We start from the raw sequence: 25,767 nt of genomic DNA on the forward strand, positions 1-25,767 counted from the left end.
TTTCTCACAGCTGAGCTTTCTGCTCAGCTGTAGCAGCCCTCACCCCAGTGAGGCTGGAGCAGTTGCTAGACTTAGAGTGGGATGTGTGCTGGAGCAGTCACAGGAAACCAGTCAGCCACCCATGCAGTTTCAGTCCACCCTCTCCGCCCTTTTTTGGAAGTAAGCAAGCGAGGATGTGCTCCTCATGAATGGAGTCCAGGCTTCTCACAGCCCTCCTGTTAGTTCCCCCAGTCCTCCAAACAGCAAGGAGACTCACATTCTCAGTGTCTGACAAGGGTGCCCAATTTGTGACTCAAACCACCTACTCCCTAGAGAGGATCTCTGTCTGTGTGATCATTCTTCTTCTGAGTCCCCTCCTAGGGGCACAGGTCCAGACCTAATAGCTTCTCATCCATTTATACCCAATTCTATATGCATCTTCTAGTTCTGCTAGCCTACAGTTAGCTTTCAGTGAGAACTGTTTCACGCGTAGACATATTTTTGATGTGTTCTGTATCCTCCTGCTTTGCCATCTTGATTTCTTCTCCCTGAGTTAATTTAGTTTTGTTTGTAATCTATATTCTGTGTATATATCAAGTTAGATTAATTATTTTAGGTGTTTGTCTATTGCATTTAATTTGTCAAATATATTGGTGTGTTTTCATATAATATTCTTATAACTTTAAAATTTCTGAGAGTTTTTTAATAATGTGTCTTTTTTTCGATATTGATAATTTTTTTCTCTTTTTCTTTGGTAGGTCAGTTTATCAATTTTACTGATTTTTTTCAAAATACCAGTTTTTAACTTTGTTGATTTTCTCTATTGTATTTTTAATTTTTGCTTTTTATTTATTTTATTCTTAATATTTTCCTTAGATTTTATTTGGTTGTCTTTTTTCTAGATTCTTGAAATAGAAATTCAAAGTATTGATAATTCATTATTTTCTTTTTCCTAATATATGCATTTTTTTTGTCTATAAACTTTCTGCTAAGCCCTTCTTCAGTTTCATACCACAAGTTTTGGTTTGTATTTTTTTAATTCATAAGTTACTCATTGCTTTTGTTGTTTAATTTCCAGGGAGTTAGATATTTTCTAGTTACCCTTTTGGGATTGGTTTCTAGCTTATCTCTGTTGTGGTCAGAAAACTTATTCTGTATTCAGTTTTTTAATCCTGTTGAAGCTTTTTTTATGATCTGGCATTGGCTAATTTTCACAAATATTCCGTGTACACTTGAAAATTATGTAAATTTTGCTCTTGGTTATTTTAATTTTCTCTAAAGTCAATTAATTCAAGTTTGTTAATAGTAACGTTCAGATTTTCTATACCTTTACTTTTTATTTCTATTTCTTCTATCATGTATTGAGAAGAAGTCTCTATGATTTTGAATTTTTTCTTTTAGTTCCGTCAATTTTTACTTTAAATATTTTGAAGCTGTGTGTTTGGATGCATACATATTTGGAATGTGCTGTCTTCCTGTTTGGTTATTTTCTTTATCATTATCAACTGTCTTTTGTCTCTAGAAGTATCTCAAGTTGTAGAATTTGGCATTAGAATGATTACACTAATTTTGGGGATTGGTGTTCGCATGGTATATTTTTCCATTCTTTTACTTTCAATTTTCTGTTGGTTTTCTTTATAAAGTGTGTTTCTCATAAACAGTGTATCATTTGGTTTTGCATTTTTATTCACCATGGCAGTCTTAATATTTGTAGTACAGTTTGTAGTACAGTTTGTAGTACAGTTTGCAGTATAGTTAACCAATTCGTGCAATAACTAATGTAGTTTTCTAATTAACCTGGTAGTTTTTAATGGCTACCCTGTGTATAACAGTATGCGTCTGTGACTTATTTTTTTAATATAAATACTTTGAAACTTTTCCAGTATTGGTCTTTAACTCCATATACTCAATACCTGCCTTTGCATTATTGTTGTGCTGCATTTGTCATAGATTTTCAGTGGTTTTACTATGATGTCCTTAGAAGTAGTTTTCTTTGCATTTATCCTGCTTGCATTTTCTTGAATCATTCTAGTTGATGTAGAGTTATTACATTGAACCTTTAAATTTGTTTTTTACTAATAATGGTTAAAGTTCAGCATTATTTTGATATTGTTTTTTAACCATTTACATATCCTCTTTCATAAAGTACATATTGAATTCTTTTCACATTAACTTTAAAAAGTTAAGTAAATTTTAAAATCTATTCTAGGATTCTCAAAAATTCATTACATTGTTTTTCTTAACATTAGAAAATAATCCTTGATAATATATATTTTTTACCTAAAAAATTATTTTTTATCAGTTAAAATCATAAGTAATGCATGTAATTGTTGATTGATTTTTCTGTATATGTTGTATAATTAATATAATTGTGTTTTATATTAGAATATAAAAAAACTCCTTTGTGACGCAGAAGTTTACTTTTTCTCAGTTTAATTTATTGCAAAGTACCTGTGTACAGCAGTCTGAATAAATCTTTTTTGACGTTAATAATGGATTCTTTGCAATTACTCATACGTTGTTAATTCCAGGTTTTTACCAGGTCATTCTGTTTTCAAGTGTTACATCTTAAATACTAGTACAATAAACACTTTGATGAATTTTGAAGTAGAGAATAATTAATAAGAGTTTCTATTTTTGTCATCTATAATCAAACATTTCAGAAAAATTGGTAATATCAAACATATAGTTAATGTTAAAACTATATTGAATATAAGTAGATATTCCTTTGATGCTTCAGTATCCTAGGATTATCTTAATGAATATTATTTATCCTTGTTTGCATAAGTGCTGATTGATCAGTAGAGCATTCTCGTTAATAGTCTTTTGGGTGGCCTTGCTGTTGCTGTATTTTGGACTGTATCGAAAAGCCTGTAGTAAAAACTATTTAGAAGTACTAGAAAATTATATTTTTTAATGTCATGTAGCAAAATACAGAATATTCCGGCCAACTAATTATGTCATTTTGAAAAAACAGGACCACGTTATGTGGTACAAATAGGTGACAAAATTATCGACTACAATGAAGAATTTCGCCTTTTTTTGTCAACAAGAAACCCAAATCCCTTTATTCCACCGGATGCAGCTTCCATCGTTACTGAGGTTAACTTTACTACAACAAGAAGTGGATTACGAGGACAGGTATATATGGACAATCATTTGCCTTAGAAATATTTAGTATCTTTGTTTACTAATGAAATATTTTGAGTGGGAAGCTGTTTTGTTAAACTGATTAGCATTTAAACTCATGATTTTGAAAATATACTTGCAAATCAGTAACACATTTGGGTTTATTTCATTTTCCATTAGTGTTAGAATTGTATATTTGTTGCTAATGTCAAATTGCTGCTTCTTCCAGTATAACTTTAATTTTACAGTCTACGTCTGTCATATTTGTTAGAATTTGAGAAATGGAGGATCATACATGTTAAGATTAGCAACTTTATTTTTTTTAACTGTGAAAACTGAAGTTTAAATGTTAAAATTGCAGTTATTGACTTATTCAGCTAGGTGAGGGTCTTTGATTCCAAATCCAACATTTTTTTTTTTTTTTACTTAGAGCATTTGCATGTTTGAATTTACTTTATCTGTGTATGGCTTATTATAGTTTATAGTTATTACATGAATTACAAAATGATTTTCATGTACAGATTTTTACTTATACACTCCCTTACTCATTTTTCCTCTTTAAAGATATCCTGTTGACTTTTTTAGTATCATCCTGTTTTCTACCATCTAACAATAGTATATTTTTCTCTTTTGATTTATATGATAGCATGTATATTTACCATGGTTTTTACTTTATTGTAATTTTTAAAACTCTGCTATTAAAATATTTTTCTTACCATACTAGATGACTCACTGCATATTTTTATGAACAATGTCTTTTGATTGGCTTGATGATACTTCTCATAAATAAAACAATGTACAGATTACTCAGAGCTTGGCAGAATTGACAAATTGCTTCTTCTATATAAAAGATCTCCACAGTAATTGCTGAAAAGGGCTATTTAGGTATTACTTTAACAAGAACTGAATGAACATGCTTATACAATAGATTTCGAATTAATATATTTTATGACATGCAAATGTCATTTCCTATTTTAAAGTTTCAAACTGAAGAATTTGACATAGCAGTTTTCAACAGCTTTATTAAGATTCAGTTCATATATCATACAATTCACCCCTTGAAAGTTTACAATTCAATGCTTTTTTAGTGGAATTTCTGAGTTTTATGGTAACTCTATGTTTACCATTTTGAGGAATAGACAAAGTTTTCCAAAGTAGCTGCACAATTTTACTTTCCTACCAATAATGTATGAGGGTTCCCCTTTCTCCACATTCTGGCCAACATTTATTATCATTTGTCTTTTTAATTATAGCCATCTTAGTGGATGTGATGTGGTATCTCATTGTGATTTTAATATAGTATTTTAAGTAAGGCAACTATTTCTTTTTGTGACTACTTACCATTAAAAATGTTTGCTTCCATAGTTTTTATACATTTAATCTAATTTAAGAACTGAATATTACATGTTGATATGTTAAGTAATGCAATTTCTTATAGTGTCCTATAATATTTAACATTTTATCAATTAGTTAACTATTCAGTTTGCCTCTTTTGTCAGAAATAATTGTGAACGTGTCTCATATGTTTAACTAGAAAGAATGAAATGAAGTACATAGTAGTATCATTATACTTGTAATATTTGATCAAACATAAGACCTGTTTGTGGGAAGTTTTCATTTTGGTTTGTTTTGTTTGAACTTTATTGCTAGAATAACCTTGGATTTTTTTTTAAGCTTTTGGCATTAACTATTCAGCATGAGAAACCTGATTTAGAGGACCAGAAAACAAAACTATTACAACAGGAAGAAGATAAGAAAATACAGTTAGCTAAGCTTGAAGAATCTCTTTTAGAGGTAAAATTGAGCTATTCAGGATATTTTTCATATTATATTATTTTGATTATAATCAAATATTGTTTTTTAAAAAATTATAGTACCTTTAGCATGTTTTTGGTTGTATCAAAGACACATCAATATGTATCTTAAAGTCAAAATTCAAATAGAAAAAGGTAGATGTCTTGGAATATAAGACTTCTAGGAGTAATGTTTAAGACAAGCAATTTTTAACTAATATCATCTTTATACTGTATTATTTCATTAATATTTGATTTTATGCTCAGAAAAACATTCAAAGGTAGCATGAAATTATGATTTGATCTGTAACTTTAGTCTTTATTTTTATTAGGTTGATAAAATTAATACATATACAATGTTTTGATGATATAGTATCATATAATGATTTACAGTGTCTTTTGATACAGAAGGCTGTAAAATAATGAAATTCTTTTAAGAGAACATAAGTTCCCCAAAACATCATCAAATTAATGATAGTTAACATGGGCTTCTTTTAATTGATTATTTTAATATATATAATAATGTTCATATTATTTTATTAATTTTTCTGCAGACACTTGCCACATCTCAAGGCAATATTTTGGAAAATAAGGATTTGATTGAATCTTTGAATCAGACAAAAGCAAGCAGTGCACTTATTCAGGAGTCACTTAAAGAATCTTACAAACTCCAAATTTCTCTTGATCAAGTAAATATTTCCTTCTTTGTGATCTTATATTGTTTTCTTAAACTTTCATGTTAATATGATAAAAATTTTAGTACCAGGACTTCAGGGGAATGATGACTGCAAAAAAAGAAAGCTATTCAAAAACACCAGGTCCTTGGGTCTAATTCTTATTATAGAGATGGCGATAGATGTTAAGGGTATCAAGTGTAAGGAGTGCTGGTCATTGAGCCCTGCTGAGTACTACTGATTTCTGGCATGTTATCCAAAGTTCTAGAGCTATAAACTTGTACTGAAATTGAAAATGAACGTGTTTAAAATGACTATTAGAGAGCATCTTTGCCATTCCTGGAACTTTTCTTAAGTTAAGGCAAGTTAAGTATATCAATAAAAGAGTTAAAAGCTATTCTTTCCATCAAAAACATTTTTCTTCCCTACTCATCCTGGACCCCATGAATGTGTTGATCTGAACTCTTTTCTTAAAAATGGTTAAAATCCTTCTTGCTTTATTCTTTTGACATTTCCTAGAGCAAAATTTCAACCTTATATCAATACAATGTATCTTTTTTTTTTTCCTCCTACATTCGGTGACAAAGATTTGCTGAAGAAAATCAAACAATGAAGCAGATTAATGTTATTGTGAATTCCCAGTCTCCAACCTGACCTGGACCCTTACTGACATCCTTTAATATTTCCCATTTCCCTCAATGACTTTTCCAAATGTTATTTTAGGTGTTTTTCAGCTGTTGCTCAAATTCTACACTTACATAGTATTAGTTTCTTCACTTGAGAAAGAGCTCTGTTGAAATCAGAATAAGAGAAAACCTATAGCCTGTTTCCAATCCAGTCATCCCACCTTCTCTACCATAGGTAAAATTGGCAGATGTCATAGCTGTCACTGTATACCAAAAGGATTTTGAACTTTCTGTGCTTTCTCTTTCCGAACAGGCATCTCTGAGTCACACACATAATTTTACCAGTATCATATTTATAATCCTGGTGCTTTGATCAGAATGACATGGAGAGCCTTCTCAGAGTTCAGTTCATAACCTCAAGGCCATTTAATCCTATGATCCTTTCATCTTTATCATCATTTACCTTCAGTCAGAATGAAAGCCCCTGTGATTATTGGTTCTATGCTTATGTTGAACAATGCTAGGTGCTTTATTATCTTAATGTGGACACTCGTTACAGTCTTCTACTTTACCTCTGCTTCCATCAGTGTGTTCTTGTTGGTACCAGTCCCACACACTAGATTCATTGTTCTAACTTTTCTCCACTGCAGGGGTAGCCTGTAGTGCCATGCTGTCTTACATGACCTACGTGACCTCTGATCACAACTGTTTACCATTCCATTTAACCCTAATACAGGTGCTTACCTCTTTCCCCTAATACAAGTATTCTTGGTCTTCATTGAAACCAACCCATGTACTACTTCTAGTTCTGTAATCAGAGGAGAGGGGAAGTATTTAGAATACATTGCTTGCAGTTACATAAAAATACAAAACAAAAGTGTAATATCTTAGGATTAAAAGAAGTATAAAAACTTAAAAATAGAAAAGCTGGATTATGCAGTTTCTTTATAAAATTCTGTGATTAATCTTTATTTGTTGTATGTATGTTGAAAGTAAGGCTGCGGCTAGATGTGTGCATAGCAGTCTGTAGGTGGCAGTAAAACATTAGAACTAAGGTGTCACCCTTCCCGCCCCCCACCCCCACCCCTTGTTCCACAGGAGCGGGATGCCTATCTCCCTCTGGCTGAGAGTGCCAGCAAAATGTACTTCATTATCTCTGACTTGTCAAAAATTAATAACATGTACCGTTTTAGTTTGGCTGCATTTCTCCGACTTTTCCAGCGAGCTCTGCAAAACAAACAGGTATGCTGTTGGTTACCCCATAGCTGAGACTGAATGAGAGATTGCTTTACTAGCTGCTTAATTTATAATAATTTCCTGAGAAAAGTTGCTTGGAATTATATTTCAAAAGACCATATGTAACACTTTTAAACTATATTTAAAAGAAACTAGCTCCTTAGTTGCATTTTGTGTTTTTAACAAACTGTCCCAATGTGGCAGTCCTCTTAATGGAAATGATTTATGTTCTGAGTATAAATTAATAAATGATTGTCTTCTCAGATGATCATTAAAAAAAAACATGGATGATTCAGGAAGGTATAAAGATAAGAAATTATCCACATAATCCTATTACCTGGGGAAAACAACATTTAAAATTTCATTGTATACCAATGTTGTTTGAGGCTATAATACATACCCGATATTGTTCTAGAAAATGGGAATACAGGAATATACACTGTTTTATCAAGCTTGTATTCTAATGGAGGGAACAATATATTAAAGAATACACATAATTTTTACCAAAAGGTATAATACTGTGCTTTAAAAATATATTGTACAGGGGCTTCCCTGGTGGCGCAGTGGTTGAGAATCCGCCTGCCAATGCAGGGGACACGGGTTCGTGCCCCGGTCCGGGAAGATCCCACATGCCGCAGAGTGGCTGGGCCCGTGAGCCATGGTCGCTGAGCGTGCGCGTCCAGAGCCTGTGCTCCGCAACGGGAGAGGCCAAAACAGTGAGAGGCCCGCGTACCACAAAAAAAAAAAAAAAAAAAAAAAAATATATATATATATATATATATAGTACACAATTTTCATGTCAATAAATACAAACCTACACAATATTTTTGAGAGCTTGTGAGGCTATACCCTACTTTATTTAGCTACCTCCTATAGGGTGTTATGGTTATCTCTGCTGAATATCTTATTATCCCCAAATTTAGCAGATTAAAACAATGTTTCTCTTATGCTCATTGATTCTTTCTTATGCTCATGGATTCTATGGGGAATTTTGTCAGAGCACTGCAGGGATGGCTTACCTCTGCTTCACAAGGTCTGGGGTCTTGGTTGTGAGGAATTGAGAGTGCAAGTGGTTTTGGGGAGGCTTCACTTTCATATCTGGTACTTGGGGTGGGTGGACTTGATGACTAGGACTGCTGACTGCAGTACCTCTCCGTGAGGCTTGGCTTCCTCACAGCACAGAGTAATTGGATTCCTCATATTGCATACTGAGATACCAAACATGTATTTCAGTGAACAAGGCAGAAGCTGAATTGCCTTTTATGACCCAGCCTTGGGTCATTTCTGCTGTATTCTATGGGTTGAAGCAGTCAGAGCCTACACAGATTCAAGAAGGGGAAAGAGACTTTAATGATGGATGGAGGGTCAAAGAATTTGGGGGTTATGTTTAAAATAGCTATAGACACTTACAGGGCTTTTTCCCCAGTGTTTTGTTTCTCCAATTATTTTCCTAGTTAAATTCCTAGACTTGGATAGCTCGGGCAAAAATGCACATTTGTAAGCCTTTAGACAAATACTGTCTAATTATCCTTTGGAAATATATGCTGTTGGTATATTAAACTAATACAACAACAGGGGCCTTTTTAATCTACACCTTGAGCAAAAATGAATATTATATAACTTTTAATAATTATCCTATTAGGTAATTGAAAAATATTTCACTATATTTGAAAGTCTTTGGTCACTTGTAAGATAGATATCACTTGTAAGATAAATATCAGATTATTTGTGTTTTTTCTTTGGTAAATTATTATTTTTACAAATATGGTATTACTATTTTAAAATTTTACTTATAAGAGCTTATATATTAAGGACACTAAACCTTTGTCGTAAATATTTTGGGTTTATTAATTTGCTTTTTAATTTATTAAAAAAAATATATATATATATTTTGTGGTACGCGGCCTCTCACTGCTGCGGCCTCTTCCGCTGCGGAGCACAGGCTCCGGACGCTCAGGCCCAGCGGCCACGGGCCCAGCCGCTCCGCGGCACGCGGGATCCTCCGGGACGGGGCACGAACCCGCGTCCCCTGCATCGGCAGGCGGACTCTCAACCACTGCGCCACCAGGGAAGACCCTAAAAAATATTTTTATGAAACCAAATTCATCAAGTTGTTTATAATTTTTGTGTTCAGTATAATACTAATATAAGTGTTTTTTAGAATTATATTTTGGGTGAGAATAATTTGTTCTTTTAGATAGTTAGGAGTAAAATTTCATATCCGAGTAGGTTTACTCAAGTCTATCTTTCTGAGGAAAGATTATTATTCATTCAGTTAATATTTATCGCAGACTTACCATGTGGCAGGCATTTTTCTAGGTGCATGGGTGATATAATGGAGAATAAAACAGGAAAAAATCTTTGTCTTCATTGGCATGGACTACTTAATATTTTCATGAATGAGTTATTTCAGAAAATCTTTATTTGATTACAAATAATGATTAAAGTTTACTGATGTCTTTTCCACTAAAGTAAATCATTTGAAGTTGTTCTTACATTAGATTTGAAATAAAATGGCACCTAACGAAGAGCTTCTGCTTTGGGGGTAGGCTTTGTTAGTAAAATCTGTCATCTCAGTCCTGGGGGACAAGGTAAGCATTTCTCCCATGTATATATGTAATGTCCTTTGGACAAAGATAAGGTTTCAAGATGCAGGAAAGGGTTGAAGAATACATAATTGTGTTCTTTGTCCTTTGGTTTTAAAAAAAATTGAATTTTAATATGTTAAATTTAATCAAACCATTTATAATATTGTGCTGGTAGAAGAATTTTTACAAAAAACAGTAATAGTGTAAAGTCTGTGAGAGTTGGGTCATGATATATTGATCATATTTCTAATTTGCTGTGTCACAGGTAAATCTAGAGAGTCATTTATACTTAACTTCATTTTTATTAATAATTTTGTATAAATTACTTAGAAAGTACACAGTAATAAGTTCATTTAAAATTCATTCTTATCTTTTAGTAAAAAAATTGTATGTTAAAATTCAATGACCCTATAAAATATAAGGACTGAGAAATAAGTTAGAAGGTCTAAATCAACTTAGTAAAAATACTGGTTATTTTGTACTGTTTAGAAAAGCTTATAGCTCAGTACTTCCTTAGTGACAGTAGTTCTGTGATAATACGGCCATTGAATAACATTGACCTTTGCATGTGTTTGTACGTGTATATGCACATGTGTGTTTAGGTGGGCATTTGAGTTCATTTGAAAAATATAATCTGAAATACATAGAAGTACATACATTGAAAATCTACTGGACCTTGTAGGTACTATATTCTGTCTCACATTAGAGTGTCTTTTAGTGGATCTAAGCTTCAATTTCACATGTGATCTTTGTTAATAAATAGTAAAATTAAGAGAAGTGTTTGTGGTATGAACTGTGAATAATGAGCTCTCTTGGTTAGAACATGCTACTAACACGGCCAGAAACCTACATTTGATGTATCTGAGTATCAAGTCACAATGTTTTCTGCTAATTTCACACATTTTATTGCTCATCCTGTCGTCCTGGGTGTACTTCTCTAAACTGTTAAAATTATTTTGCTAGTTTTTTTTTCCTTGCCAATTATCATCACAAGGAAGCAAGCAATTTTCTCTAAATGTTATACCAGAATTGAATTCTGCAAGGCATGTATTCTCCAATTGCACCCAGAATGAAGTGAAACTTACACTCATATCACACCAAGGGAAAAGGCCAGCCTTTACAACATCCCCTCCACTATTCCTACCCCAAGCCATTTTTCATTAATCAAATAAAATATCCATTAATGATATTTTTCAAATCATAGCAATCATGTACAATGGAGGTACAAAAGCAGATAAAAAACTAAAACTATGTATGAATTTTTACACCACGTATTTCAAATTCAAGCTGGAGGGCATGGTTTAAGATTGGTTAAGTTCCTGTACTGGGGATGAGAAAATTCTTTATAGTATGGTTCTGGTCATACTGTTTTGGGGCTGGATTGGTAATTATAATACAAGTAATTAAATGGCTTTAACCCAGATTGACGTAGTATTTTTAATGCCAGTAGGAATCAAAGTGGTATGGTCAAATTCAATTCATAATATATTACTGGTAATTGATTATAATTTTCATTTATTGAAAGCTTTAACTCTATCTATACATTAAAAAATACATCAGTTTTTTATTATATTAATGTAGAAGTTTAATGCACTTATTCGTCTAGTCCCTTGAGTCTGTTTGCTGAAGATAATTGTCCCAGAATCAGTTTTGAGTCTGGAGGAACAATTTATAAGCATGATTAAACTGTGGGGTACCTTTTAAATGTTCATGAATTTCCTAATGGTTTTTCAATTTTCAAATTGTAATCTACAGGATTCTGAAAATACAGAACAGAGGATTCAGTCTCTCATCAACTCATTAAAACATATGGTATATGAATATATATGCCGTTGCCTATTTAAGGTAAGAAACATTGTGTTTTTCACTTATAAAATATTACCTGAACCTTGATTTAATACAGTATTAGGTTAAATTATATTAAATTATACATAACTCTTTACATACTAAAAAGGTATTAAAATTGACATTTCTGATATTTTCCCAGAATAAAACTCATTACTAACCAGAATGTCTTACAGCACTTGGGATGTCGTAGGGAGAAAAGTGACAAGTAAAGAAGGGAGAGCAAACCCTGGGTTAGCTGACTTAGCCCTGAACATGTCAGTAGCCACTGAAAGAAGGAACGAGGATGGATTATGTAGGTCATTTTCTAGCCGATGTTTCTCAATCTCAGTACCAGTGACATTTTGTGCCACATAGTTAATTGTTGTGGGGGGCTGTTTTGTGCATTTTAGGATATTTAGTGTCACCTCTGGCCTCTATCTTCTGGTGCCATTAGCCCTCCATTTCCCCGCTGTGACAATCAAAATCATCTCTTGACACTGCTGGATGTCCCCTGGGTTGGGGAACAAAATAATTGTCTATTCTTCGCATTATGAAGTAAACTAACACCTGATCCTGAGTTACGAAAGAAATTTGTCATAAGTCTTCAAATTATAGGGGACCCAGAGGAATATACAGTGAAACATATTTTAGAAATTTCTTAATATTATAGAAAACACAGAGGGTTTTCACTTAGGACTTCTTTTTAATGTCAGTCCTTGGGTATAGCTTGAGATATGTTAAAAAAGCACTTTGTAAGGCAGTTAACTAAGTGAGAGGAATAGAGTTATTATGGTCCAATTATATAGGTTTCTTAGAAAATCTTGAAAAAGATATACTTAATATTGTTACTATAGAATAAGATAGTAATTTTTATGATTAGAGTGATTTTGTTGAAGATCTTTACTTCAGACAGAGAATAAACCCTTCAAAGTACCTTTCAGCACTTTGACAAGGGGTGTTATTGGAAATTCAAAGAATTATAGTTGAGGATTTCTGCAGAATTCCTTCTTTACTGAAAACTATGGATATATATTTTTCTTTTATAGGTCTTATAGTTTACTATAATTCTGAAAATCAGCTATTTGGCCTTCAATTTTAACTTGTGTAAAATGAGGAATTGTAAGCAAATAATTGTCAGTAGTTATGATCCTAGATATAAGGATGATATATCAGTAGTTTCATTTGTTATAGATTCATGATATCTTTAAACATTTTTATAATGCATTATCTCATATAAAACTTTGTAAAATTTGATTACCCAAAATTTTAAAATATTTTCAGAAAATGTTTCAAATTTAATGAGCTATATAGAAGAAAACTTTAAACATTCATTTCATCCTCTCCTCTAACTCTTAGTCCTTCATTAGAGTAAACCAGTTCAAGGTTTGATATGTTCCTTATAATCTGTTTCTTCTCTCTTCATATTCATATGTACAAATATATAGATACAGTTTTAAAATTTTTCCTTACATTATAGTTTCTTCTGTAACAACTCTTTTGTGGCAATAGGTCCTGAAGATCTTTACATAAGTATAAATATGTTAACCTTATTATTTTGAGTGGTTGTGTAGCATTCCATAATATAATTATATGCTAGTACTCTACTGGTGGATATTAGATTATTTCTATATTGTTTGTTGTTATGAATGACTGCAGTTCAGTGAACAACCTGTTCAGTTCCTTCACCTTTATGTACATGTACGAGTAAGTAAGCAGTGGCTTTCTTTTCTAGGAGTTTTATGCTTTCAAGTCTTGCATTCATGTCTTTTTTCCCCTCTTTTTTTATTGAAGTATAATTGATTTAGAATATTATATTAGTTTCAGGTGCACAGCATAGTGATTTGATATTTTTATACATTACATGATAAGTCTAGTAACCATCTGTCACCATACAAAGTTATTACAATATTATTGACTATATTCCCTATGCTGTACATTACACCCCCATAACCTATTTTATAACTGGAAGTTTGTACCTCTTAATCTTCCTCATCATTTCACTCATCTCCCAACTCTCTCTCCTCAGGCAACCACCAGTTTGTTCTCTGTATCTATGAATCTGTTTCTGTCTTGTTATGTTTGTTTTGTTTTTTAGATTCTACATAAAAGTAAAATCATATGGGGTATTTGTCTTTCTCTGTCTAATTTATTTCACTTAGCATAATACTCTCTAGGTCCGTCCATGTTGTCACAAATGGCAAGATTTCATTACTTTTTTATGGGCAAGTAATATTGCATTGTGTATACACACACACACACACACACACCACATCTTCTTTATCCATTCATCTTTGGATGGACACTTAGGATGCGTCCATATCTTGGCTATTGTAAATAATGCTGCAGTGAACATAGGGGAGCATACATCTTTTCAAATTAGTGTTTTTGTTCATTTCTTTTGAAAAATACCCCAAAAGTGCAATTGCTAGATCATATGGCAGTTCTATTTTTACGTTTTTTGAAGAACCTCCATACTGTTTTACATAGTGGCTGTACTAATTTACAATCCCACCAACAGCGCACAAGGGTTCCCTTTTCTCCACATCCTTGTTAACCCTTGTTATTTGTTGTCTTTTTGATTATAGCCATTCTGGACAGACGTGAGGTGATATCTCTTTGCAGTTTTAATTTGCATTTCCTTGATGATTAGTGATGTTTAACATCCTTTCATGTGTCTGTTGGTCATTTGTTTGTCTTCTTTGGAAAAATGTCTATTCACGTGATTTGTCCATTTTTAAATAACAATTTACAGTTGTTATGTCTGCTCGTTGGATTGATCCCTTTATCATTATGTAATGTCTTTTTATGTCTTTTGTTACAGTCTTTATTTTAAAGTCTGTTAAATTCTGTTGTAAAGAAAGCTCCGCTTTCTTTTCATTTTCATTTTCATGGAGTTGATTTTTCCATCCGCTCACTTTAGTCTGTGTTTGTCTTTAGTTCTTAAGTGAGTCTCTTATAGGCAGCATATATATGACTCTTGATTTTTTATTCATTCAGCCACTCTGTATCTTTTGATTGGAGCATTTAGTCTATTTACATTTAAAGTAATTATTGGTAGGTATGTACTTATTGCCATTTTAATAATTGTTTTCTGGTTATTTTTATAGTTCATTTTTGTTTCTGTCATCTTATTTTGCCCTCTTCCCTTGTGATTTGATGACTGTATTTAATTTTATGTTTGGATTCTTTTTTTTTGTATGTATCTCTTATAGATTTTTAGTTTGTAGTTACCATGAGATTCATATATAAAAACCTATTTGTGTGTGTGTGTGTGTTAGTTTAAGGTTTAAGTTGATGCTCTCTTAAGTTTGAATGCATGCTAACAATCCTGTGTTTTTACTCACCTTCCCCCAATGTTTACTGTTTTTTGTTTGTTTGTTTACTGTTTTTGACGTCATATTTTGTATCTTTTTGTTTTGTGTACCCTGCAACGTTTCTGCTGAAAAGTCAGCTCATTGTCTTATGAAAGTTCCCTTGTGTATAACTAATTGCTTTTCTCTTGCTGCTCTTAAGATTCTTTCTTTATCTTTAATTTTTACCACTTTTTAGTAATGTGTCTTTGTTTAGACCTCTTTGGTTTCATCTTGTTTGGGACTCTGTGATTTCTGGACTTGGATGTCTTTTTCCTTTTCAGGTTAGGGACATTATCAGCTATTATTTCTTCAAATAAGTTCTTTGCCTCTTTCTCTCTCTCTTCTCCTTGTGAGACCCCCTATAAAGTGAATGTTAGTATGCTTGATGTTGTCCTTGAGGTCTTTTAAACTATTCTAAAATTTTTAAATTCCTTTTTCTTTTCTTTCTCTTCAGCTTGGGTGATTTCCACTACTCTGTCTTCCAGTTTACTGATTAATTTCATTTTATTATCTAATCTGTTTTGATTGCTTTCTCGTATATTTTTTATGTCAGTTATTGTATTCTTCAGCTCTGTTTAGTTCATCTTTATATTTTTTCACTCTTTGTTAACTTTTTCTCTATGTCCATCCATTCATTTCCTGAGTTTGTTGAGCATCTTCATGATCATTAACTTGAACACTCTATTGGGTAGATTGCTTATCTCCACTTTACTTAGTTCTTCTTCTGGGGCTTTGTCTTTTTCCTTTGTTTCAAACATACTCCTCTGTCTCCTCATTTTGCTGAATTCTCTTTTTATTTCTATGAACTCTAAGTCAAGTATGTTTTCCAATCTTGGAGAATGGTTTATGTGGGAGATGTCTTATGGAGCTTAGCAGCATACCCCCTTCTGCTTACCAGAGCTATATGCTCTAAGGTTGCCCCCTATGTGGGCTGCATGGACCCTTCTATTATGGCGGGGCCAGGTACTGTGGTCATACTAGTCAGCAGCACTGGTCCCTGTTCTAGGTGGCTACCAGGCCCTACTTCATGTATTGACTGCCAGGCCCTGGTGTATGGGGCCATGTCCCAGCATGGCTGGTCACATAGCCTGAGGATCCTGGGGCTGGTGCTGGCCTGCTGATGGGCAGGACCAGGTTCTGGGCTGGCTGGCTGCAGGTCCTGGGGAGGCTGGAGCTCATGCCACCCCACTGGTGGGAGGGGCTGGGACTGCAGGGCTTGGGGGCTGGGGAGGCTGGGGTTGGTATCGGTCTGCTGGTGTGCAGAGCTGGTTCCTGGATTGGCTGGCTGTGGGTCTGGGGTTTCTGGCTCTGGTGCTAGCCCACTGATGGGTGGGTAAGCCCCTGACATTAGTAGGCTGGAGGGAGGACTCCAAAATGGTGCTGCTAGACCAGTGTCCTGGTGGTTGAACCTTATCATTCAACCCTACCCTAACTCTTGGCTGTCTCTTAAACCTTTGTGATTGTTCAAGCAGCCTACTATATTCTTATTATCTCCCTGTAGCTTGAGGGTGTCTCATGACCTGTCAGCATCATATGGAGGAAGTTTATCAGTCAGCAGTAGATTCAGGATGCTTTGAAGCCAGATGCTCAGGGAGCAAATTTTAAAGTATGAAAATATATACAGTCCTATGGGACTGCAAGTATAATCCCCACTGGCCATTTGAGCCAGGTGATCTGGTGGTGTCTCCTGATTGGCAGTTGCATAAACGGAGGCTCTAGATACGTGTATAAGCTCTTTTCTAGGAGATACTGGCAAGCTATAGTAAGGCAGAAGGAGAGGGCAAAGACGGCATTCACTGACCTATGATCCCTGAGAGGAGTTCCATAGGCCCCTAGGTATGCGCCAAACCTGAAGCCTGCCTCTCAGGCCAAAGCTCCAGTACAAGCAAATAGGCTTCTTTCACAGAAAGATGTGGGGGTGTGTCATTATGTTGTCTGTGCAGAACCTTGGAGATAGTAGCCTGCCAAGAACTGTCTCTCCAATTGTTAGAGTCCCATGGGACCCAGGAATGCAAGCTCCCTTGGCCTCCAGAGCCATATGATCAAGGGATGGCCCCTTGGCTGTAGCTACAAAAATCAGGGCTCCAAAAGTATATAAAGCTCACTTCTGAGAGATACTGGTGCCCTGGAGCATGGCAGAGAGAGAGTGAGAACATGTTGCCTGCTGGCTGTAGGGAGGCAGAGGGGGAACATAAAGATGGCACCCACCAGAAAAAGAAAAAAAAATAAGAAAGGTGGCACCCACTGGCTAGAGCAAGGCTGAGGGAGAGTGCAAATATGGTGCCTGATGCCTGGAGTGAGGCAGAGCATGTGCGGAAAGATGGCACCCACTAGAAAAGGAAAAAACAATGATGGCACCTGTTGGCTAGCAGACGGAGAGTGCAAAGATGGTGTCCGCTAGCCTATGTACCCAGAGAGTGTTCCAGCAAGTTCTTAGACATGTGTATTAGATTAGATGCCTGCCTCTCAGGCCAATGCTTTAATCTACCCAAGTGAAGCTCTTACACTTAAAGTCTGAGCTCCATCGGCTGCCCTGGGGCAGGTGAGTCCCAGCATAGGAGCCCTTTTTGAGCTGTTTCTCAGAAGAGTACACTCTTGTGGATATCGTTGTTGTGAGCCCAGTTGATTTGCAAAGCTAGATATTTTGGGAGCTTGTTACTCAGGTGCAGGTCTTTAAAGTTGGGGTGCCTAGTATGGGGTCAAACCCTTCATTCCTCAAGCAGAGGTCTGGCTTTTGAGTTTCCTCCTAACTTTGGGTCACTGTTCCAGGGGTGGGTTTTATGGCAAGACTGTATCCCAGCCTCTCCCACCCGCTTTGATGTGGTTTTCTTCTCTTTTGCCCAGTGTGTGGTAATTGTTCAGCCAGCCTGTAGGTATTTCTCAGAGGAAATTGTTCCTTCTTTAGCTGTAGACTTGGTGTGTCTATAGGAGGAAGTGAGTTTGGGATCTTCCTGTGTCATTGTCTTGAACCAGAACTCTGTATTTCTTAATGGAAGTATAATGGCTGATCCAAGGATATAAACTTATGAAATTTTTTTTGGCATTATCAAATTGCCTTCTAAAAGGTTTTTATTACCAGTTATTATTCCTACACACAGAGTAATTAAGGTATCTTCTTTGCATCCTTGTCAACTCTGGATTTTATCACTGTTTTTAATTTTGTAGTTTATAAATATCTTATTTTTCTTTTTTCTACTTACTTTTATTAAGGTTTTTTATTTTTACCTTCCCCCTTACTTGCCATATTTGTCTATTTGTCATATTTGTCTATTTTCTTTGCACTTTAAAGAATAAGTTTTGCTTTTAGAATAAGTCTATGTTAATTAATGTTTTAATATTTTCTTTTTAATCATTGATTTATTTTTTGATCTCTATATTACTTAATTTGCATTGTTCATTTTTTATCTTAAACTGGAACTCCCTACCCAATAAATAATTGCCCATCCCTCATCCCCCCCATCCCCTGGGAACCACCATTCTGATTTCTGTCTCTATGAATCTGACTACTCTTGGTACCTCATATAAGTGGAGTCATATAAGTGTTTGTCCTCTGCTTATTCACTTAGCATAATGTTTTCAAAGTTCATGCATGTTGTCAATGTGTGATTTAAAGTGCCCATTCTGTCCCCCTTCCTCCCTGAAACTCTTTGCCCCCCTCCCGCCCCGCCAAGTTCAGGAATCCACAGTGCTCTCTTAGGAGTTGGCCCTTGTGTCTCTCTTCTCTCTTCATTCCTGTGGAGAAGGGCTTTTCCTAGAGACTCTGCCATCCTCATTCACTTAGTGATTCATCTCAGAGCCAGAGACAAATGAAATGGAATTTCATTCCCAGCAAGGCTGGTCCTAAAGTCTGTGCTCATAAACTTGCTTTACAGTAATCTGTATACTTTGAATTTTTGTGCTCTGCCCACTCTGTTTCTCCCACCTATGCCAGAAGCATTGCTCCAGTGGACCAAGGGGCCCACGCCTGAGGGATGGCCCCAGGATGTTCTGTGCCTGTGTGGTGGTTGGAGTGGTGACAGCAAGGGGGTACAGTTTAAACATGGAATTGCATTTTTATTACTTGATTGCTGCTGCTGCTGTTACCAAGGGAGTAAGGGGGCTCCTGGTACAGCTGCTTCTGACTGCAGTTCATGCTTTACTATCTATCCCTAGGAGGGAGTTTGAAACAATAAAAGGGCAGTTGAGGAGGTAGAGAGCAGCAGCACCTGTACCACCCTGCCACCAGACTTAGCAAGTCTGAATGTAGCTTTAATCTTTTTTATTTTCTAGTGAATAAATTATATGTTCTTATTTTATTTTCAGTGATACATTATACTTACTGATGAGATTTAAATCCTTTTGTCATATTTTAATAATGTAATTAGAGAAGGATATGGTAAGCATTTCAGTACCAAGATGATTTAATGTACAGTATCAGTGAAGTTTAGTGAGCATTACTTCTTTTTCGCAGAAAAGTTTGAAAATATAATAAAGTAAATGTTTAAAATGACTGATAATCCCAGAGGGTTACTTCTTTTATGTCACTTTACCTTTTAAAAGTATATTTAAGGTAGGCTAAAGCCAGCACTTTCCTGCACTAGGAGAGGGGTTGTAGGCTTACCATCCCAACATTTTAGTACCCAACTGGAATTTTTCATTGCCTATCTTGAGTAATACTTTTCTATTGTGAAAAGTTGAAATTATTTTTAAAAAATGCTATAGTATATAATTCTTAAGACTTTTTGTTTTCTTTTAACATCTTTTTTGGAGTAGAATTGTTTTACAATGGTGTGTTAGTTTCTGTTTTATAACAAAATGAATCAGCTATACATATACATATATCCCCATATCTCCTCCTCTTGCATCTCCCTCTCACCCTCCCTATCCCCCACCCCAGGTGGTCACAAAGCACCGAGCTGATCTCCCTGTGCTATGTGGCTGCTTCCCACTACGTATCTGTTTCACATCTGGTAGTATATAAGAGTCCATGCCACTCTCTCACTTCATCCCAGCTTACGCTTCCCCTTGCCCGTGTCCTTAAGTCCATTCTCTATGCCTGCATCTTTATTTCTGTCCTGCCCCTAGGCTCTTCAGAAACATTTTTTTTTTTTAGATTCCATATATATGTGTTAGCATATGGTATTTGTTTTTCTCTGACTTACTTCACTCTATATGACAGATTCTAGGTCCATCCATCTCACTACAGGTAACTCAATTTCGTTTCTTTTTATGGCTAAGTAATATTCCATTGTCTATATGGCCACATCTTCATTATCCATGCATCTGTCTATGGACACATAGGCTGCTTCCATCTCCTGGCTATTGTAAATAGAGCTGCAATGAACATTGTGGTACATGACTCTTTTTTTTTTTTTTTTTTTTTTTTTGTGAGGGAGAGAGAAAGTTTTATTGTCTAAAGCCACTAAGATTTAGGATTTGTTACAGCGGCTAACACTACTTGCCTTAACTAACAGAGATAATGTGTGGTTTTTTTTTTTTTACATCTTTATTGGAGTATAATTGCTTTAGAATGGTGTGTTAGTTTCTGCTTTATAACAAAGTGAATCAGTTATACATATGTTCCCATATCTCCTCCCTCTTGTGTCTCCCTCCCTCTCACCCTCCCTATCCCACCCCTCTAGGTGGTCACAAAGCACCGAGCTGATCTCCCTGTGCTATGCGGCTGCTTCCCACTAGCTGTCTATTTTACGTTTGATAGCGTATATATGTCCATGCCACTCTCTCGCTTTGTCACAGCTTACCTTTCCCCCTTCCCATTTCCTCAAGTCCATTCTCTAGTAGGTCTGTGTCTTTATTCCTGTCTTACCCCTAGGTTCTTCATGACATTTTTTTTTTCTTAAATTCCATATATATGTGTTAGCATACGGTATTTGTCTTTCTCTTTCTGACTTACTTCACTCTGTATGACAGACTCTAGGTCCATCCACCTCATTACAAATAGCTCAATTTCGTTTCTTTTTATGGCTGAGTAATAGTCCATTGTATATACGTGCCACATCTTCTTTATCCATTCATTCGATGATGGACGCTTAGGTTGTTTCCATCTCCAGGCTATTGTAAATAGAGCTGCAATGAACATTTTGGTACATGACTCTTATTGAATTATGGTTTTCTCAGGGTATATGCCCAGTAGTAGGATTGCTGGGTCATATGGTAGTTCTATTTGTAGTTTTTTAAGGAACCTCCATACTGTTCTCCATAGTGCCTGTACCAGTTCACATTCCCACCAGCAGTGCAAGAGTGTTCCTTTTCTCCACACCCTCTCCAGCATTTATTGCTTCTAGATTTTTTGATGATGGCCATTCTGACAGGTGTGAGATGATATCTCATTGTAGTTTTGATTTGCATTTCTCTAATGATGAATGATGTTGAGCATTCTTTCATGTGTTTGTTGGCAGTCTGTATATCTTCTTTGGAGAAATGTCTATTTAGGTCTTCTGACCATTTTTGGATTGTTTTTTTTTTTTGTTTTTATATTAAGCTGCATGAGCTGCTTGTAAATTTTGGAGGTTAATCCTTTGTCAGTTGCTTCATTTGCAAATATTTTCTCCCATTCTGAGGGTTGTCTTTTCATCTTGTTTATGGTTTCCTTTGCTGTTACAAAAGCTTTTCAGGTTCATTAGGTCCGATTTGTTTATTTTTGTTTTTATTTCCATTTCTCTAGGAGGTGGGTCATAAAGGATCTTGCTGTGATTTATTTCATACAGTGTTCTGCCTAAGGTTTCCTCTAAGAGTTTTATAGTGTCTGGCCTTATATTTAGATCTCTAATCCATTTTGAGTTTATTTTTGTGTATGGTGTTAGGGAGTGTTCTAGTTTCATTCTTTTACATGTAGCTGTCCAGTTTTCCCAGCACCATGTATTGAAGAGGCTGTCTTTTCTCCATTGTATATTGTTACCTCCTTTATCAAAGATACGGTGACTATATGTGCGTGGGTTTATCTCTGGGCTTTCTATCCTGTTCCATTGATCTATATTTCTGTTTTTGTGCCAGTACCATACTGTCTTGATTGCTGTAGCTTTGTAGTATAGTCTAAAGACAGGGAGCCTGATTCCTCCAGCTTGGTTTTTCTTTCTCAAGATTGCTTCGGCTATTCGGGGTCTTTCGTGTTTCCATACAAATTGTGAAACCTTTTGTTCTAGTTCTGTGAATAATGCCATTGGTAGTTTGATAGGGATTGCATTGAATCTATAGATTGCTTTGGGTAGTAGAGTCATTTTCACAATATTGATTCTTCCAATCCAAGAACATGTTATATCTCTCCATCTGTTTGTATCATCTTTAATTTCTTTCATCAGTGTCTTATAGTTTTCTGCATACAGGTCTTTTGTCTCCTTAGGTAGGTTTATTCCTAGGTATTTTATTTTTTCTGTTGCAGTGGCAAATGGGAGTGTTTTCTTGATTTCAGTTTCAGATTTTTAATCATTAGTGTATAGGAATGCAAGAGATATCTGTGCATTAACTTTGTATCCTGCTACTTTGCTAAATTTGTTGATTAGCTCTAGTAGTTTTCTCGTAGCATCTTTAGAATTCTCTATATAGTATCATGTCATCTGCAAACAGTGACAGTTTTACTTCTTCTTTTTTCCAAATTGGATTCATTTTATTTCTTTTTCTTCTCTGATTGCTGTGGCTAAAACTTCCAAAACTGTGTTGAATAATAGTGCTGAGAGTCGACAACCTTGTCTTGTTCCTGATCTTAGTGGTAATGGTTTCAGTTTTTCACCATTGAGAATGATGTTGGCTGTGGGTTTGTCATATATGGCCTTTATTATGTTGAGGTAAGTTCCCACTCTGCCTACTTTCTAGAGAGTTTTTATCGTAAATGGCTGTTGAATTTTGTTGAAAGCTTACTCTGCATCTATTGAGATGATCATATCGTTTTTTCTCCTTCAGTTTGTTAGTATGGTTTCTCACATTGATTTGTGTATATTGAAGACTCCTTTCATTTCTGGGATAAACCCCACTTGATCATGGTGTATGATCCATTTAATGTGCTGTTGGATTCTGTTTGCTAATATCTTGTTGAGGATTTTTGCATCTATGTTCATTAGTGATATTGGCCTGTAGTTTTCTTTCTTTGTGACATCTTGGTCTAGTTTTGGTGTCAGGGTGATGGTGGCATTGTAGAATGAGTTTGGGAGTGTTCCTCCATCTGCTATATTTTGGAGGAGTTTGAGAAGGATAGGTGTTAGCTCTTCTCTAAATGTTTGATAGAATTCGCCTGTGAAGCCATCTGGTCCTGGGCTTTTGTTTGCTGGAAGATTCTTTTTCACAGTCTCAATTTCAGTGCTTGTGAATGGTCTGTTTATATTTTCTGTTTCTTCCTGGTTCAGTCTTGGAAGGTTGTGCTTTTCTAAGAATTTGTCCATTTCTTCCAGGTTTTCCATTATATTGGCATATAGTTGCTTGTAGTAATCTGTCATGATCCTCTGTGTTTCTGCCGTGTCAGTTGTTACTTCTCCTTTTTCATGTCTAATTCTGTTGATTTGAGTCTACCCCCTTTTTTCTTGATGAGTCTGTCTAATGGTTTATCAATTTTGTTTATCTTCTCAAAGAGCAAGCTTTTAGTGTTACTGATCTTTGCTATTGTTTCCTTTGTTTCTGTTTATTATTATTTCTGATCTGATCTTTATGATTTCTTTACTTCTGTGGAGTTTTTTTTTCTTCTTTCTCTAATTGCTTTAGATGTAAGGTTATGTTGTTTATTTGAGATGTTTCTTGTTTCTTGAGGTAGGATTGTATTGCTATAATCTTCCCTCTTAGAACTGCTTTTGCTTCATCCCACAGGTTTTGGGTGGTTGTGCTTTCATTGTCATTTGTTTCTAGGTATTTTTTAAATTTCCTCTTTGATTTCTTTAGTGATCTCTTGGTTATTAAGTAGTGTATTGTTTAGCCTCCATGTGTTTTTATTTTTTACAGATTTTTTCTGTAATTGATATCTAGTCTCATAGCGTTGTGGTCAGAAAAGATACTTGATACTATTTCAATTTTCTTAAATTTATCAAGGCTTGATTTGTGACCCAAGATATCATCTGTCTTGGAGAATGTTCCATGAGCACTTGAGAAGAAAGTGTATTCTGTTGTTTTAGATGGAATGTCCTATAAATACCAATTAAGTCCATCTTGTTTAGTGTATCATTTAAAGCTTTTGTTTCCTTATTTAATTTCATTTTGGATGATCTGTCCATTGGCGATAGCAGTGTGTTAAAGTCCCCTCCTCTGGGGATTTTCCCTTTTATAGCTGTTACCATTTGCCTCATGTATTGAGGTGCTCCTATGTTGGATGCATAAATTTTTACAGTTGTTATATCTTTTTCTTAGATTGATCCCTTGATAATTATGTAGTGTCCTTCTTTGTCTCTTGTAATAGTCATTATTTTAAAGTCTATTTTATCTGATATGAGAATTGCTACTCCAGCTTTCTTTTGATTTGCATTTGCATGGAATATCTTTTTTCATCCCCTCACTTTCAGTCTGTATGTGTCCGTAGGTCTGAAATGGGTCTTTTGTAGACAGCACATATGCGGGTCTTGTTTTTGTTTCCATTCAGCCAGTCTGTGTCTTTTGGTTGGAGCATTTAATCCTTTTACATTTAAGGTAATTATTGATATGTATGTTTCTGTTACCATTTTCTTAATTGTTTTGGGTGTGCCATTGTAGTTCTTTTTCTTCTCTTGTTTTCCCTGCCTAGAGAATTTCCTTTAGCATTTGTTTTAAAGCTGTTTTGGTGATGCTGTGTTCTCTTAGCTTTTGCTTGTCTGTAGAGGTTTTAATTTCTCCATCGAATCTGAATGAGATCCTTGCTGTGTAGAGTAGTCTCGTTTGTAAGTTCTTCCCTTTCATTGCTTTAAAAATGTCTTGCTACTCCCTTCTGACTTGCAGAGTTTTTGCTGAAGGATCAGCTGTTAACCTTATGGAGATTCCCTTGTATGTTATTTCTTGTTTTTCCCTTGCTGCTTTTAATATTTTTTCTTTGTGTTTAATTTTTGATAGTTTGATTAATATGTGTCTTGGTGTGTTTCTCCTTGTATTTTTCCTGTATGGGACTCTCTGTGCTTCCTGAACTTGACCTTTTCCTATCCCATATTAGGGAAATTTTCAACTATAATCACTTCAAATATTTTCTCAGTCCCTTTCTTTTTCTCTTTTTCTTCTTTGCGACCCCAGTAATTCAAATGCTGGTGCAATTAATATTGTCCTGTAGGTCTCTAAGACTGTCCTCAATTCTTTTCATTCTTTTTTCTTTATTCTTTATTCTGCTCTATGGTAGTTATTTCCACTATTTTATCTTCCAGGTCACTTATCCGTTCTTCTGCCTCAGTAATTCTGCTATTGATCTATTCTAGAGAATTTTTAATTTCATTTATTGTGTTGTTCATCATTGTTTGTTTGTTCTTTAGTTCTTCTAGGTCCTTGTTAAATGTTTCTTGTATTTTCTTCATTCTATTTCCAAGATTCTGGATCATCTTTACTATCATTACTCTGAATTCTTTTTCAGGCCTATTTCTTCTTCATCTGTTTGGTCTAGTGGGATTTTACCTTGCTCTTTCACCTGCTAT

General features: G+C 35.0%; 1 protein-coding gene across 2 annotated transcripts in view; it reads left to right on the forward strand.

Moving 5' to 3' along the window:
• Window positions 1-25,767, forward strand: part of DYNC2H1 (dynein cytoplasmic 2 heavy chain 1) — a 372,064-nt gene that overhangs the window by 168,160 nt on the left and 178,137 nt on the right. For both annotated transcript variants that reach the window (XM_060157926.1, XM_060157925.1), the window contains 5 exons: window positions 2,957-3,120; window positions 4,783-4,902; window positions 5,456-5,590; window positions 7,300-7,443; window positions 11,781-11,870. In XM_060157926.1, the coding sequence (XP_060013909.1) occupies window positions 2,957-3,120; window positions 4,783-4,902; window positions 5,456-5,590; window positions 7,300-7,443; window positions 11,781-11,870 (653 nt within the window). The remainder of the gene's footprint in view (window positions 1-2,956; window positions 3,121-4,782; window positions 4,903-5,455; window positions 5,591-7,299; window positions 7,444-11,780; window positions 11,871-25,767) is intronic.

The sequence above is a fragment of the Lagenorhynchus albirostris genome, chromosome 9 (genome assembly GCF_949774975.1).
Source record: "Lagenorhynchus albirostris chromosome 9, mLagAlb1.1, whole genome shotgun sequence".
NCBI lineage: Eukaryota > Metazoa > Chordata > Mammalia > Artiodactyla > Delphinidae > Lagenorhynchus > Lagenorhynchus albirostris.